Source organism: Marmota marmota, unplaced genomic scaffold (genome assembly GCF_001458135.2).
Source record: "Marmota marmota marmota unplaced genomic scaffold, marMar, whole genome shotgun sequence".
NCBI classification, from domain to species: domain Eukaryota; kingdom Metazoa; phylum Chordata; class Mammalia; order Rodentia; family Sciuridae; genus Marmota; species Marmota marmota.
In genome coordinates this window covers 6,884,043-6,898,271 of record NW_026000142.1, presented here as the reverse complement: position 1 = coordinate 6,898,271, position 14,229 = coordinate 6,884,043, and the positions used below count along the sequence as shown (strand labels likewise).

The following is a 14,229-nucleotide window of genomic DNA, read 5'->3' as shown; positions in this document are numbered from 1 at the left end:
AAAAAAAAAAAAAAAAAAAAAGAAAAGAAATACAAGAAAAAATGAAATAACCAAAAGAAAAAAATGTATCCTGGAAATTGTTGATAGAGATAAAAAAAAAAGAGAAATAAATAAGTTTATCCCAAACTATGCGCAGAAAATGTGCAGTTTTAATGCATATGAAATGTATTAGAATATATAAACCATTTTAGACCCATATTTGTTTCTTAGTTTTAAATTATAAGTATCTAAATAATAAACAATTGTAACATTAATTTATAATCACATGATATTTGCACAAGAATACACTGTTTTATTAAATATACTATTAAGAGTGATTACTGGGGATGGGATATATATAGCTCAGTGGTAGCACACTTGCCTAGCATGCATGAAACTCTGTGTTCATTCCCCAGCACTGCAAATGAATTATTAAAACAAAAAGTGATAAACTATTAGTAATTATGTGATTATCATATGATAAACTATTACTTGCTAGTAATATAGCAAGTCTTTAATCAAAATAAAATAACTTTAAAAAATTCTACCAAATGTAATACTAAGTGTTCTTAAAATAGATAAACTAGGTTCCATTTTCTGTTTGTTTCTGTGGTACAGGGGATTTAGCCCACAGTACTCTACCACTGAGCTATATCCCCCAAATTCTTTTTGAGACAGGGTCTTGCTAAGTTGCCAAAGGTGGTCTTAAACTTATGATATTCCTGCCTCAGCCTCCACAGTGACTGGGGTTAAAGGCATGCACACCTGGCTTCATTTACAATGTCATTTAAATATTAACCTTTATGATCTGCCGTTCTGTAAAAATAGTATCAAAATTTATAACCAATTTTAGCTTTACTATCAACCTAATCAAATCTCAGGAAGTAAACCCCTTTAATTATGACCCAGGCCACTTAAAAATATCTTTACCAATTAGAACAAAAAATTGATTTATAATAAAAAGAATCAGAATAACTATAGAGACTAATATTTGAAATAAAAATCTAGTATATATTATTTCTTGTTGGTGTTTCTAACAGTTTATGATACAAATTAGTTTGGGGGGAAAACATTAAGAAGTCAGATATTTAAAATATGAAATAAATAAAAATGATAACCACATTGCTTAGAGAGCAAATTAACATGCTAACCTTGTATGTAACCAAAATGATTCAATATCTATGTAATTTGCCTTATACTCAAATAAGGGGAATCTAGCAAGCATTTAATAGTGTGGAATTAGTTGTAAAAGTGAATAGCTTCACAGATCATTTCCTAACCTCAATGTTTCTGAAAAATGGCTATAATACAAATAAAATTAAAGATAGTATTTGAGAAGAATCACTGAGTCTAGAGTTCTTAGTTTTAGAAACCCTTTTGTCTCTTGCCTATGTTTTTTTATTTTAAGTAATAAAATGTGTCTCATTGAATTTACATAATTAAAATAAAATATGAGGTTTAAAAGTTTAGACTTATTCCTGATATGACATCTAAATAAAAACTTATGGAGAAGAAAGGCTATCTAGCTATCTCTAAAATCTATCTTTTGAAAATCAAAAGTGTTCAAAAAGAACAATCACTTCATTTCTACTCTTGCATATTTGCATGAATTATTTAAAATCTGTGTTTATTTTCTTACCTTGTCATAGGAAAAAAAAGAAAACCCATTAGACTTTAGTGACATTGTAAAGTCTTTTAAATATTTTCATGAAAAATTTATATTTAGTGACTCAATTTTCTCTAGGATTAAATTAAAATTGTAAAATTTTTTAGGGTTGCAGCAAAAATATAAGGAGTCTATTTATTAGGCATTTATCATTCATTTATCAAGGACTTACTGAACACTAAATGTAGAAACAAAAATAAGGTATCATTAAATGGGGCCATACTTCTCACAAAGAATACCTCTCTCAAAATAAATAAATGCCTGAAAAAGATCTCACAGTTCTAACACAGAGTATCAATTTGGCCTTTAGCATTCAAATTGCATATTTATAAGGACATAAAGGAATCTATTTTTAATGGAAAATTTTGCAAAAAAACTTTTAATTAAATTTAAAAGGCAGATGGAAAAAGTGAAACAATATTTTTAAAAATTCCATAAGACATTATAAAAATCATCTTCCTCTTAATGACCTTGATAATTTTCAGATTTCCCAAATCTGAACCATTTATTATCATTTTAGAGAACATGTAAGGATGTAGTCAAAATTCCCTTTGTCCCCTAAATACTAGAAATAAGTTTATATAAAAACAGGATACATACACTTTCTGAAAGGTTAAAAATCAGTATTTATTACTAATGAAAATATATTTACCAATTATGAACCACATTTCATCACAAGCATGTATGTATCCTTTGTATCACCAATGTCACTGTCCTAATATTTTACAAAGAAAAGATTTTATCATCACTTAGCAGTTATTCATGATTTGATCATGTATAACATGGGGAAAAAATGAGGCACAGAAATGCTAAATTCTTTGTCAAATATCTGAGATAAGCTGTAGCAAAAAATAAGTTGGATCCTACTAATTACAGTTTACTGATAAACTGCACACAATTTCCCAATTATATAAAGAAAATAAATTCACATAAACATATACAAATAACTGAAACAGCAAGAATAATAACTAATATGAATTTTCCATATAGCTTGAATTACATAGAGAAGTGTGGTTTCAAAATCAAAGATGCTAAAGAGAAGGTTCTCCTAAGTTGCAGACATTATTTTAAAGAAACTTGAGGAAACACAGAAAACATATTTAATAAAAGATTACTATAATCAAAAATGTTTAATTTTATAGGAGAACCAACAGATAAACACAAATGAGTATATCTCTGACCTTCCACTAAAATATATTTTTATAGAAAATAAAGCCTTATTTATAATATTTTAAAGTTAAAAAAGAATATGTATACATAATACTTAATATACAATGTAATACTTAATATATAATGTAATCATAAAAATATGAATTTTAGGGGGACTATTTTCAAGCAATGATGGCGTTAACTCCAAATGAAATGTAATGTTAGGGAAAATGTCAGATATTAGCTATACAATTGTTTTTATTAAACACATGAAATTCTATGCAAAATAAAATTCTTCTTTAATCCAGGAGCAATAGCTTAGATTAAATATTTAAAGAAAAATCATATTATAACCATAAAACACTTTATGGCATTGTTTTATATCTATCTTCTCTTTTTCTCAGAAATATTATAATAAAAACATTTAATTTCCTCTTCATTACCTTTAAAAATCTTTGCAGAAAATTTATGATGCTATCCTTTTTATGAGGCAACCAAGGAAAGGGACTTTGTATATCCATCATTTCTAGGTTAATAAAAATATCTTTACCTTCCAAGAAGACTTTCACTAAATTCCAAATACTGACATGTTTTAATCATGCAATTAGGAATGAAAATTTTACAACAGAAACTAATGAAATAAATAAGAAAGGCAAATATTATTCAAAAATTTTATAAAGATTATAAGAAAAATGGTAGCTACTTTTTTTCAAGATACCTAAAATATAGTGGGTTGGAAATGCCCTATTATAAAGTGCTTTTTGAAATATAAGCTATATTTATTCCCTAGGTTAGATCAAATATAAGCAAAAAATAACATAAAAACTAGTAAAAATGTTTAGATTCCACAGTAAAAGGGCCTGAATAAATCTAGTATTTCAAAAAAATGAATGAAGATAGACATTAGTATAGGTTCAAATAATTGAAAAGAAGATCACGAGTTTTTAACTACGATTTCAAATTAATCATGCTCCTCAACCCTATCCCCAACCTCAATGGCATTTCCCTTGATTGAGTTTTTATTATGTAATATTGTAATTTTTTAGTTTTTTTTTTGTAATTTTATGTATACCATTATATTATACTTAAGCTTGGGATTTCATTTTGACATAATTCATAGTATGATCAGAATTATACATATATATCTCCTGAATTCAGAAGTACTTTAATTAAATATAAATGAATTTCATCTTCATGACAACTCCCACAAGATTCTGCATCAACTACAAAAGAAAATACTTTCTTACTTTGTTGAAGCACTTTGTATTTCTTCACTGAAATCTTTACCTTCTCCTTATCTTTCTTAGTGATAATATAAAAAACTAATAGATTTTAAAACTTCCTGCCTTTATTTGATGAAGACAAAAGAAATTATATTCTTAATGACTAAAACATAGAACATCATTTTTAAAGTAAATATTTAAAAATCACATAATTATACTAATATATTTATTTCATCAACATAAGTTTATTCTTTTTTAAGTGTTTAATTTTCTGTCCTCAGTCAACTCTGTAGGACTTTACCAAGACAATTTTTAAAAGAAATCAGACAGAATTCCCTCACCGTGCTACAAGAACTCTGCCACTGTCGCTTTGAAAGACTGATGTCTCTTAAATTAACTTTTTTTTGTTAACCACCCACACCAGCAAACTGAGTACTTTCTTCATTTCAGCAAAATGCAAATGGCTAAAATTAGAAATCTCTGGGCCCTCAGGAATAGTCATTGTACAGCATCAGCTAAGCTTCCTGAATAGTATTATGCTTGATTTAAAAATAAAAAAGTACCCAAACAAAACAAAAAAACAAAGAAGAAAACAAAACAAAACAAAATCTATCTAGGCCATCTTTTCACCTTTCTTTATTTCATAAGAGAGAAGCATTTAACACATTCATTTTGGTAGGCAATAAGGAAGTGCTAATGAAGCTCTTGCCAATAAAATAAAGTCTGTCTTATTGTTGGTTGCCTTAATAAACTTCAACTTTTATAATAAGTAAGAGCATATTAACTTTATGATCTTATGAGATAAAACAATAATCTCAATACAAAGTGTTTAAATCAAATTACTTTTGTGGCCTTTTTATAAAACTGTCAACTTCTCTTGTGAAGAGAAAATTAATTCTCTTGTGTTCAAGATCCAGATTATCACTCTTATTTATATCTAAATCCAGAGTATAACTATGTGTGCAAAGTTAATCAGTAGATGAAATCTGTTTCTGAAACATTGTTCTAAGTAAGATTTTTATAAACATCTTATTCTAATTTTGTTTTTTCATTTTATCTGTGATAAGAAAATGATGATCATGGGACTTTAATCCCCAAAAGACATGGACTCAGCATCCAACTTACCTGACAAGATTTTCATTGTCTCCAGTTCCTTTGCAAGTTGCACATTCAGTTCTTAAATCTTCAGATTTGGGTTTCTTTTGTAATACAGACTGTCTCTGTCTTCTTTCTCTAGGAACTCTTTCCTGCCATACAAGGGAGAATAAATCAAAACAAAATCAGGATATAAAGAAAACAATTTTAAGAAGAAAATTTCTCAAAATTTGAACTGTGTAAAAACTGCTTAACTTATTCCAACCTCATGTTTTTCTTCCTCAGGAACAAAGCTTCGTTTCCGTCCTCTGGTTCTCTAAAAGAAAATCCACAAAAATATCTAATGTTCAAATAATAATAAAAATAAATTTTCTCTGTTAAATATTATTGCCTCGATTCTCAAAAGATGAACCATCGCCCTTAAGTACTAGCATAATCTGGGGCACCTTTAGAAATGCAGAATCTCGGGCTCATTCCAATAAACTAAATTAAGAAAAATTTTTAAGAAAAATTCCTAGTAAGGCATTAAGAAATTCCTAGTAAGGCTTTTAAGAAAAATTCCTAGTAAGGCATTCGCACCTTACGTTGAAAAAAACTGTATAGAAATGTCCTTAACAGAGACAATATTTATTAATCAAGTCCCAAATGAATACTCAGGGCTAGTTCTTTCTGTATTCATCTCTTTCCTTTCTGTGGCACTCTTACTATTTAATGCTTCAATTTCTGTCCCAGAAAAAATTCATCTACACATTAGTAAGAAATATGTATATTATATTTCTATACCAAATTAAACTTAACACAATGCTTATTATGTAAAGATTTTAAAATTTGTTTTAATAAAATAAATTATAAGTGGCCAGATTAACCAATTATACTATCTAATATAAATAACAAAAAGTTTAAATTATTTTTTCCTTCTCTGGAAATCTATTATCCGATTTCCATAATTTATATGTACAGGACAATTTCAGAATAGTCAATGAACTATCAATGAGAAAGTACTCAAACTACTTATTTTAGTTCTATGATCTTCAGAACAGAATACTTAAAAGGCCTTCACACATGTCCACATGCTTTTCATTCAACCCATCTTTACGTAATGAAGTAACAATATATTATTTAGTTTTGAACTAATTTTCAAGTACTTATGTTAATTCTCCAATTTTATGTTTCCAATTCTTTGGAAGAAATTTAATCACAAGCTGAGTATCCTTTATCCAAAATGCTTGAGATCACAGAAGTGTTACAGATTTCATAATACTTGCATAGACTTTACAAGTTGAGTATTCCTATCTGAAAACCCAAAATTTGAAATGACTGAAATGAGAAAATTTTTGAAAGTTGATGTTCAGAAAGTTTTGAATTTGAGTGCATTTCCAATTTTATATATTTGGATTAGAGATGATCAACCTGTATTTACTACTTGTGAAAATCTATCAAATCTTTAACATCTGATATAATTCAATCAATTGAAACTTTTTTCATACCCATACTGCAATTTACATCATATGGTAAAATACTAATCAGCAATTCTATTGTTGAATGATGTATTTACATTACTCTCTATATTCATAAATTCCCTTTTCTATACCTATCTATATATTTTATTAACATGTTATTTTAAAAATGAACAAGTATATTTATAATTACCTAAAGCAGTCCTTTTAAATTAAGTTCATTAATTACCAAATGGTAATCACTGGTAATTTAACAAAAGTAACATAGTTCTGGCTAGAAAAACAAGGTTGTTTAAAAGAATATGGTATCCTATCATCTCAGAGCTCTGAAAAAAGCAGCCCAAAGAAATGACTTCCTAATGTCACAACATCAGTTAGTGACAGAGGTAAACCTCAAACCCCAGTCTCTTAAGTGATTTTTCCTACATGTTAAGTCCAAGACTTATAATTTAATCCCAAGTAGAGATGAGTAAAATTACCAAGAAGCAAATCTCCTATTCTGCTTCATTACTTAAATAAGCAATAACACAACAATGTACAATGAAGATTTTTCACATTTCAAAAAGAGTAAATTAGAGAATCATACCCAACAGAGAAGAAATACAAATTTTCACTCTCTTCTTACCTAATTTGTTAGCCCCATAGAGTATAATGACTAACATGACTTATTACCAACATAATTACAGGAATTGCTTAACATTTGTCAAATTCCTAACTTTTTAAAAAGAGGATTTAATGCAAACACAACTATTCAAAAATACCAAGTCCTCCAATCAGTGAAATGCTTAAGGGGATAGACTCAGTAGTAGACTGATTACTATCATGTGTGAGACCCCAGGTTTGATCTGCAACATGGCAAAAAATAAATAAATAAATAAATGTTTTAACTTCTAAAAAGGTGAAAAAAGAAAGACTGAAAAAATGTTGAGAGCTGGAGTATCTTTTTCTACTTTTAATAATGTGACAGCATCTATAAGCACAAAAAAACTCATTAATTGCCTATGATTGCAACAAGCAAGGTATTTAAACATAGTCTCCCCTAAATGAATCATCAGAGAAGTTTATAAGACAGAAATGGTACAAAAAAGCAAAAGGAAAGAAAAATAAGCATTTTATGCATCTCTCAAATTATTACCATCAAAGAGCTCACTCCAACTCAGATGTATAAAAGTATTCATAATATGGTTGTTATTTCATAATATATGTTGTGGCTGATACAAATTACATTAGAAACAAAATAAATAAAGCATCTGCATAAAATAATATGTAGAAGAAGGAAGACTTTTACCTAATTATGCCCTTTAGGATGTAGTAAAGACACATTATCTTAAAGTTCCAAATGATTAACCATTTAAGGGATTCCAAATCACACTTCATCTTGAAAATAATTATTAAGGTATTAGGAGTAAATGATAACTTTTAAACTCATTTCAAATCTTGGCATATTCCAATTTTTTTGTTATTTTTTAAGAACTTGATTTACTTAGGGAATAATGATGATCTGAGCCACTTATGTTACCTGTCTCAATCTGTCTGTGGTACATTTTCTTGAAAAGAGGTAATAAAAACATCCACAGAAGAGACTGGAATGTATTAAAGGCAATGTAGAAGAACAAAATTATTTTAGTTACCAGCATCATTTTAGTAATTTGTTAATCTGAAACAAATAATTAAATATTTCAATTTTTATTAATTCTTTAGAGATGGGGTTATTTTAATTTATAATTAAGTAAAATGCAAGATGATTTTCCTAAGGCTAGAATGATTTATTTGACAAGTGAGCTAAATTTAAAAATAAAAGTAAGTTCTTCAACATCTGTGATATCACTAATCTGGGCTTCACATACTCACTTGTGAACTGTTTTCTATGAATTTAACACACCTTGTTTTTTATTTATTTTGATGAAAAATCAACATTTATACAAATAACAATAAGTAATCAATATATGGTTAGGTGAAGAAGAAATGCCTCCCTATATAATTTCATATAAAGACAAACATGTTTATGCATGAGTAAAATCCCAACCTCAATGTTAATTTAGGACAACTAAGTCAAACCTCAAAAACCTCTGTCAGACTACATATTATAAGAGTTATGCTGTGAAATAAATGCCAGTAGCTTTCTGGCAGCTGTTTAAAACTGCTTCAAACTAAAGTTTATTTGTGTGTGTGTGTGTATATATGTGTGTGTGTATATAAATGCATACATATATATAATTCTCCCAAAATTTGTTTTTCAATCATGAAACTACCTTAAAAACAAATTATAAATTAAAGTTCATATAATATTCAAAGAAAAATACTATGTATACACAAAAACAAGGTATGAATAAAGTACCATCTGTTTCTGTTGGCTATCAACACACAACAGATGGAACAGTGATCGCCAAAAGTGAGTGTTTCCCTTCTGATCAATTAACTGTAGAGCATATTTTAATAACAGAATTATGAACAAGAGTGGAAGAATAAAAACATAATCATAACCAATTTGGCTTAAATACTATAAATTAAAATAATGTTTGAACTAAATATACAAAATAAAATGTATATGTTTTATGATATGTTCCTATAAAACCCTACTCATAGATAATATTATATACAAAATAAGTAAAACATTGAAGCATTATCTGTTCTTCATTTTATTTCAGATTTCTAGAAATAAATAAAAATGATATATTTCCAACAAGCAAAAGGCAAAACAAAGGCATTCGGGTCTGAATAGGATTATTTTAGCTAAGAATTCATGGATCTCATCCAGGTGGCCAAAATAAGATAAAGTACCTTCTAGCTCACAACAGGGTTGTTTGCAAGGTTTTTTCTAAGAATCTATGACACAAGTTTTATCATCTGTTTAGTAGTCAGAGGACTTCTTGAATCTGATAACAGATAACTCTGCTATCTAAATCCTCCACAAATAGTGTTTCTTTCACAGAACTGTAATCATTCAAGTAATTAGTATAAAGATAAGATAAAATAAGACAAATCAGACAAATGCATCTTAAGCTTTAGACGTTTTAATAAAAAATTTTTTTAATGGTGCTGGGGATTGAATGCAGTGCCTTGTGCATGTGAGGCAAGCACTCTACCAACAGAGCTATATCTTCAACCCACATTTTAATAAAATAAAATCCAAATGTTTGAACATTTTTTCTGAAGAAGAATCCAAATATATATACACACACATATATATTTATAACATATAGTTATATATTTAAAAAATATGCCATGTTTTTAGATTCTCAAGATTTCATTCCTAACAGTACTAAATAGCTACTTTGCATATGTATAATCACTAGTTATACCATAAGTGTAATGAAAGTAGACTCTAAGAAATCTGATTATCTCTCAAATAAAGACTGTTATTTGGAATAGGCTTATTAGCAGCTCAGTGTTAAGACAAGAAACAGATCAAATGTGTTTAAGTCCTTTTCCAAAATAATGATCTAGAAGAAATAGTGCATCCTGGAAAACAACGTGATTTTCAGTCAAAACTGCTAATTGTACTTCGTTTATTGCATCTATTTTGCAAAAAAGAAAATGAAATATATAAAACAACAAAAATTTCTAAGTCAGGAAGAAAGATCAAAGAAAGTAGATGGAGTGTGTGTGTGTGTGTGTGTGTGTGTGAAGACTATAGAAAGAAAGGTCCCAGCAAGACCTTTGGCACTTGTATAAAAGATGAAAAGACATCAGATGGTATAGAATGGGAAAAAAATGAAAAGAGAATCTGAAAGCTTTCAAGTTACATTAAAGTTATTAGAAAATATGCCCAAAAGTACAAACATCAACTTTAAAGTAACTTCAAAAGGGACATAAACAAACTAATTTATATTTTCTTCAAAAGTAATTTCCTTTCCTAAAACGAAAATTTTCCACATAAAAAATAATGCAGAGAAAATGTCTTAAATGACCAGGTACTTAAATAGAAATATCCCAAGGCTGCCTTTACAAAAATTCTATATTTTCATCAATGAAATATGATAAATATACAAAGAGAATAGGACCAATTTCCTTTGGTAAACAGGATTATTCCTATCCATATGGAGTTTAGACTCATGAGTCTACAGGTATTAAGCTAATACTAATTTACACAAATATTTATTAGAAACCTGAGTACAACTAAGGAAAAATATAAAAATAAAATGATATGCTGCTTTGGATCTTTCAAAATCCCAACTAAAACCCATTTATCAAAACTTCTAAACACAGAAATACCATAAGCCAGCATTTCTAAGTATATAGTCAGGAGAAGTGATAGCCTATGTTCACCTAAAATTTGTTCATCAATATTCACAGCAACATGATTTGTATCAGCCAAAACGTGAAAACAACCCAAATGTCCATTAACTAATGAAGAGATAAATAAAATCTGGCATATGCAGATTAAAGCTTTAAAAGTGGAGTTCTATAAAGTAATAAAAGAAAAAAAAAGTACTGATACATGCTATAAAATTCATGAACCCTTGAAGACACAATGCTAAGAAGCAAATTTATGATGTAATTCCATTTATATGAAATGCTGTGATTAGGCAAATATACAGCAACAGAAAGTAGACTAGAGGCTGCATAGGTTTGAGGGTGAGAAATGGGGAACGGGGATGCTAACATAGTATGGTATTGGGGGCAATGAAGAAAGCATTCTAAAACATTGTGATAATGACTATATAACTTTCTAAGCACACTAAACCCACTGAATTGTATACTTCAAATGGGTGAATTGTATGATATGTGAATTATATCTCAATAAAGCTATTATTTCTAAAAAGGCACCATTATCCATAATAAAATTAAAAGTTAATTTTAATTGCAGCAACTTTTAAAATACAATAAATTTCCCATTACTGCTTACATGGTTAAATTTAATATTTAAGTTATATGTAAGTAAAGCTAAAAATGCCACTTATAAAACAAGTTCAATATGTGTTAATAATGAAATAAACTAGACTGTAAAATCCACCTACTGACTTCACATCTTTTAATAATATAAAACATTTAAATAAATGAAAAATGACTACTAGAATTTTTCCAGCATATGAAGGATTGGGTCATGCATTTCCAACATCTGTGACTTCAAGTAAAAATATTCAAATTCTATAAATCACTTTCATAACTCAGTTTTAAATATTAAAGGATATGTGGAAATCACTATATACATTAATTGCTATCAAATTCTATAAATCATTTTCATAACTCAGTTTTAAATCTTAAAGAATATGTGGAAATCACTATGTATTTTAATTGCTATCACTGCCCAAACAAATCACCAAAAATTTAGTGGCTTAAAAAAAAACATAACTAAATTTATTATCTTATAGATCTACAGGTCAGAATTCTAGTATGGACCTTACCCAGTTAAAAATCAGGGTATTAGTAGGGTCACATCCCATTTTGGAAGATCTAAGGGCAGGATTTATTTTCTTAATTTTTGGAGCTCCTAGAGGTTACCCACATTCCTTAGCTCATTCCTTTAGGACCTCATCTGCCTATCTCTGATCCACTATCTGTAGTCACATGTCCCTCTTACTGACTACAGACAAGAAAGGTCCTCTGCTTTTAAAAGATCCTCTGATTAGATGAAGACCATATAGATATTTCTGGTTTATCTTCCCACCTCAAGAACCATAACTTTAATCATAATTGTAAAGCCCTTTCTATAAAGATACCATGTTCACAGGTTCTGTGTATTAGGATACAGACATGTTTGGGGTGAAAGTTTTCTGCCTACCACACTGAGGGAAATTAAATGCATATATTATTGACTTTTTGAAAACAAAAGTAACAATGAAATAAAAAATCCCTAAGTTTATAAAAATCATGCAAAATCATATAGATAAGAACTTCCACAGTTATCACAATAAAAATGCTACTTTGTGTTAAAATTCAGTGACATAAAATTCAGTAACATAAAGTACAAGGGATTTAACTCCTTCCTACACTATTAAGAGACTACCACTCTCCCACGAGAAACAGAAAACATTCTCTCAAGGAAAATAGCCAAATGAATCCTGAAAATGAGTACCAGAACAAGAAAAGGGAGAAAAGAGGTAGTCACTAGTAACTAGAGAGCTAACATTTAATTTTGGTTTTCCAAACTATAAGACCCATAATGCCCTATTTACATGTTTTGTAAACGTTAGGAAGTGAGAGACTACTTCTACTGAAATACTATAAAAAAATCTATAAATACCAATATTGAGGGCGTTTCCTCAAAGAAAATGCCTAAAATTACCCTCTAGAGAACACAATGAATATAAAATTCTATACAGACTTAGCTATTTATTAAAAATAAGAGTGGATATGCAAGCATCCCTGGTATTTGAACGATTCAACCTAAGACAGAGATAAACATGAACAGAAATGAGAAACTCAGCCAGGCACGGTGCTGATTGACTGTAATCCAAGCAACTCACAAGGCCGAGGCAGGAAGATTGCAAGTTCAAAGCCATCACAGTAAATTAGTGAGGCACTTACAACTCAGGGAGACCCTATCTCTAAATAAAGTATTAAAAAGTGCTGGGGATGTGGTTCAGTGGTTAAGCACCCCTGGGTTCAATCCCCAGTACCATAAAAAAAAAAAAGAAAAGAAATAAGGAAGTCAGAGGAAACAGTATAGGATAGAGAAAAAAAAAGTGAAAAGTAATATTCTAGATAGATAAAAGTCTTAATGGTATTGAAATATGAACATTTGCTATTAAAAGAAATAAGGAACAATAAAAATACATACATATCCCAAATTATTTTTCTCCAAAGAAAATTAGCCAAGTGCAGTGGCACACGCTTGTAGTCCCAGCACTTGGAAAGCTGTACCAGAAGGATCCTTTGAGTACAGGAATATAAAACCATCCAGGAAAACATAGTAAAACCCTGTCTTTAAAAAACAAAAACAAACAAATAAACAAAGACTACAGATTCAAGCAATCATAAAAATGTGTTCCCTGCTAGAAAGACTAGACAGAGCAATTAGGCAAGAGAAGAAAATAAAAAGGATACAAAGAGACAAAGGAATAAGTCAAGTTATCACTGTTTTACAAATGATGTGATTCCCTATTTAAAAGATCCAAAGATTTCCACCAGAAGACTGCTAAAGCTAATAAATAAATTTGGAGAGCCGCCACACCCCAAACCAGCAAGGTAGGCAGACCTGCGACCGACCAGCAAAACAGGCCCAGCGGCCCGCCTGCGGGGTAGACATGTCACCACAATTGGAGGAGGGGCAGAGCAGAGCCCCCGCCCGCCACCCGCGTCTGCAAGGTAGGCAGACCTGCACTGACCGGCAGAACAGGCCCAGCGGCCTGCCTGCGGGGTAGACATGTCAACCCAACTGGAGGAGGGGCAGAGCAGAGCCGCCGCCCGCCACCCGCGCCTGCAAGGTAGGCAGACCTACACTGACCGGCAGAACAGGCCCAGTGGCCCGCTGGCGTGGTAGACAGATCACCCCAATTGGAGGAGGAGCACAGCCGCCGCCCGCCCCTGCAAGGGAGAATTTGCAACTATACAAGAGCAATATAAATATATAGGGAGAAAATTCAATAAAACAACAGTTTCACCAAGCAGAAAGAAATGCGAGCAGTATGAAAAGACAAGGAAAGAAAGGACCACAAGCAATGCAGGTCAACTCAACTTTAGAAGAGGTAATAGCTGCAGCAGATGGAATGTCAAA

The 14,229-nt window shown here is 30.1% G+C and overlaps 1 protein-coding gene across 5 annotated transcripts in view; it reads right to left on the bottom strand.

Annotated features, from left to right (window-relative positions):
* Positions 1-14,229, bottom strand: part of Phf14 (PHD finger protein 14) — a 183,694-nt gene that overhangs the window by 90,252 nt on the left and 79,213 nt on the right. For all 5 annotated transcript variants that reach the window (XR_007341522.1, XR_007341523.1, XM_015488259.2 and 2 more), the window contains 2 exons: positions 5,378-5,428; positions 5,143-5,264 (listed from right to left, as the gene is read on the bottom strand). Coding sequence is in view for 3 of the 5 variants with exons in the window: in XM_015488259.2 (XP_015343745.2) it covers positions 5,143-5,264; positions 5,378-5,428 (173 nt within the window). In the remaining 2 variants the exon portion in view is untranslated. The remainder of the gene's footprint in view (positions 1-5,142; positions 5,265-5,377; positions 5,429-14,229) is intronic.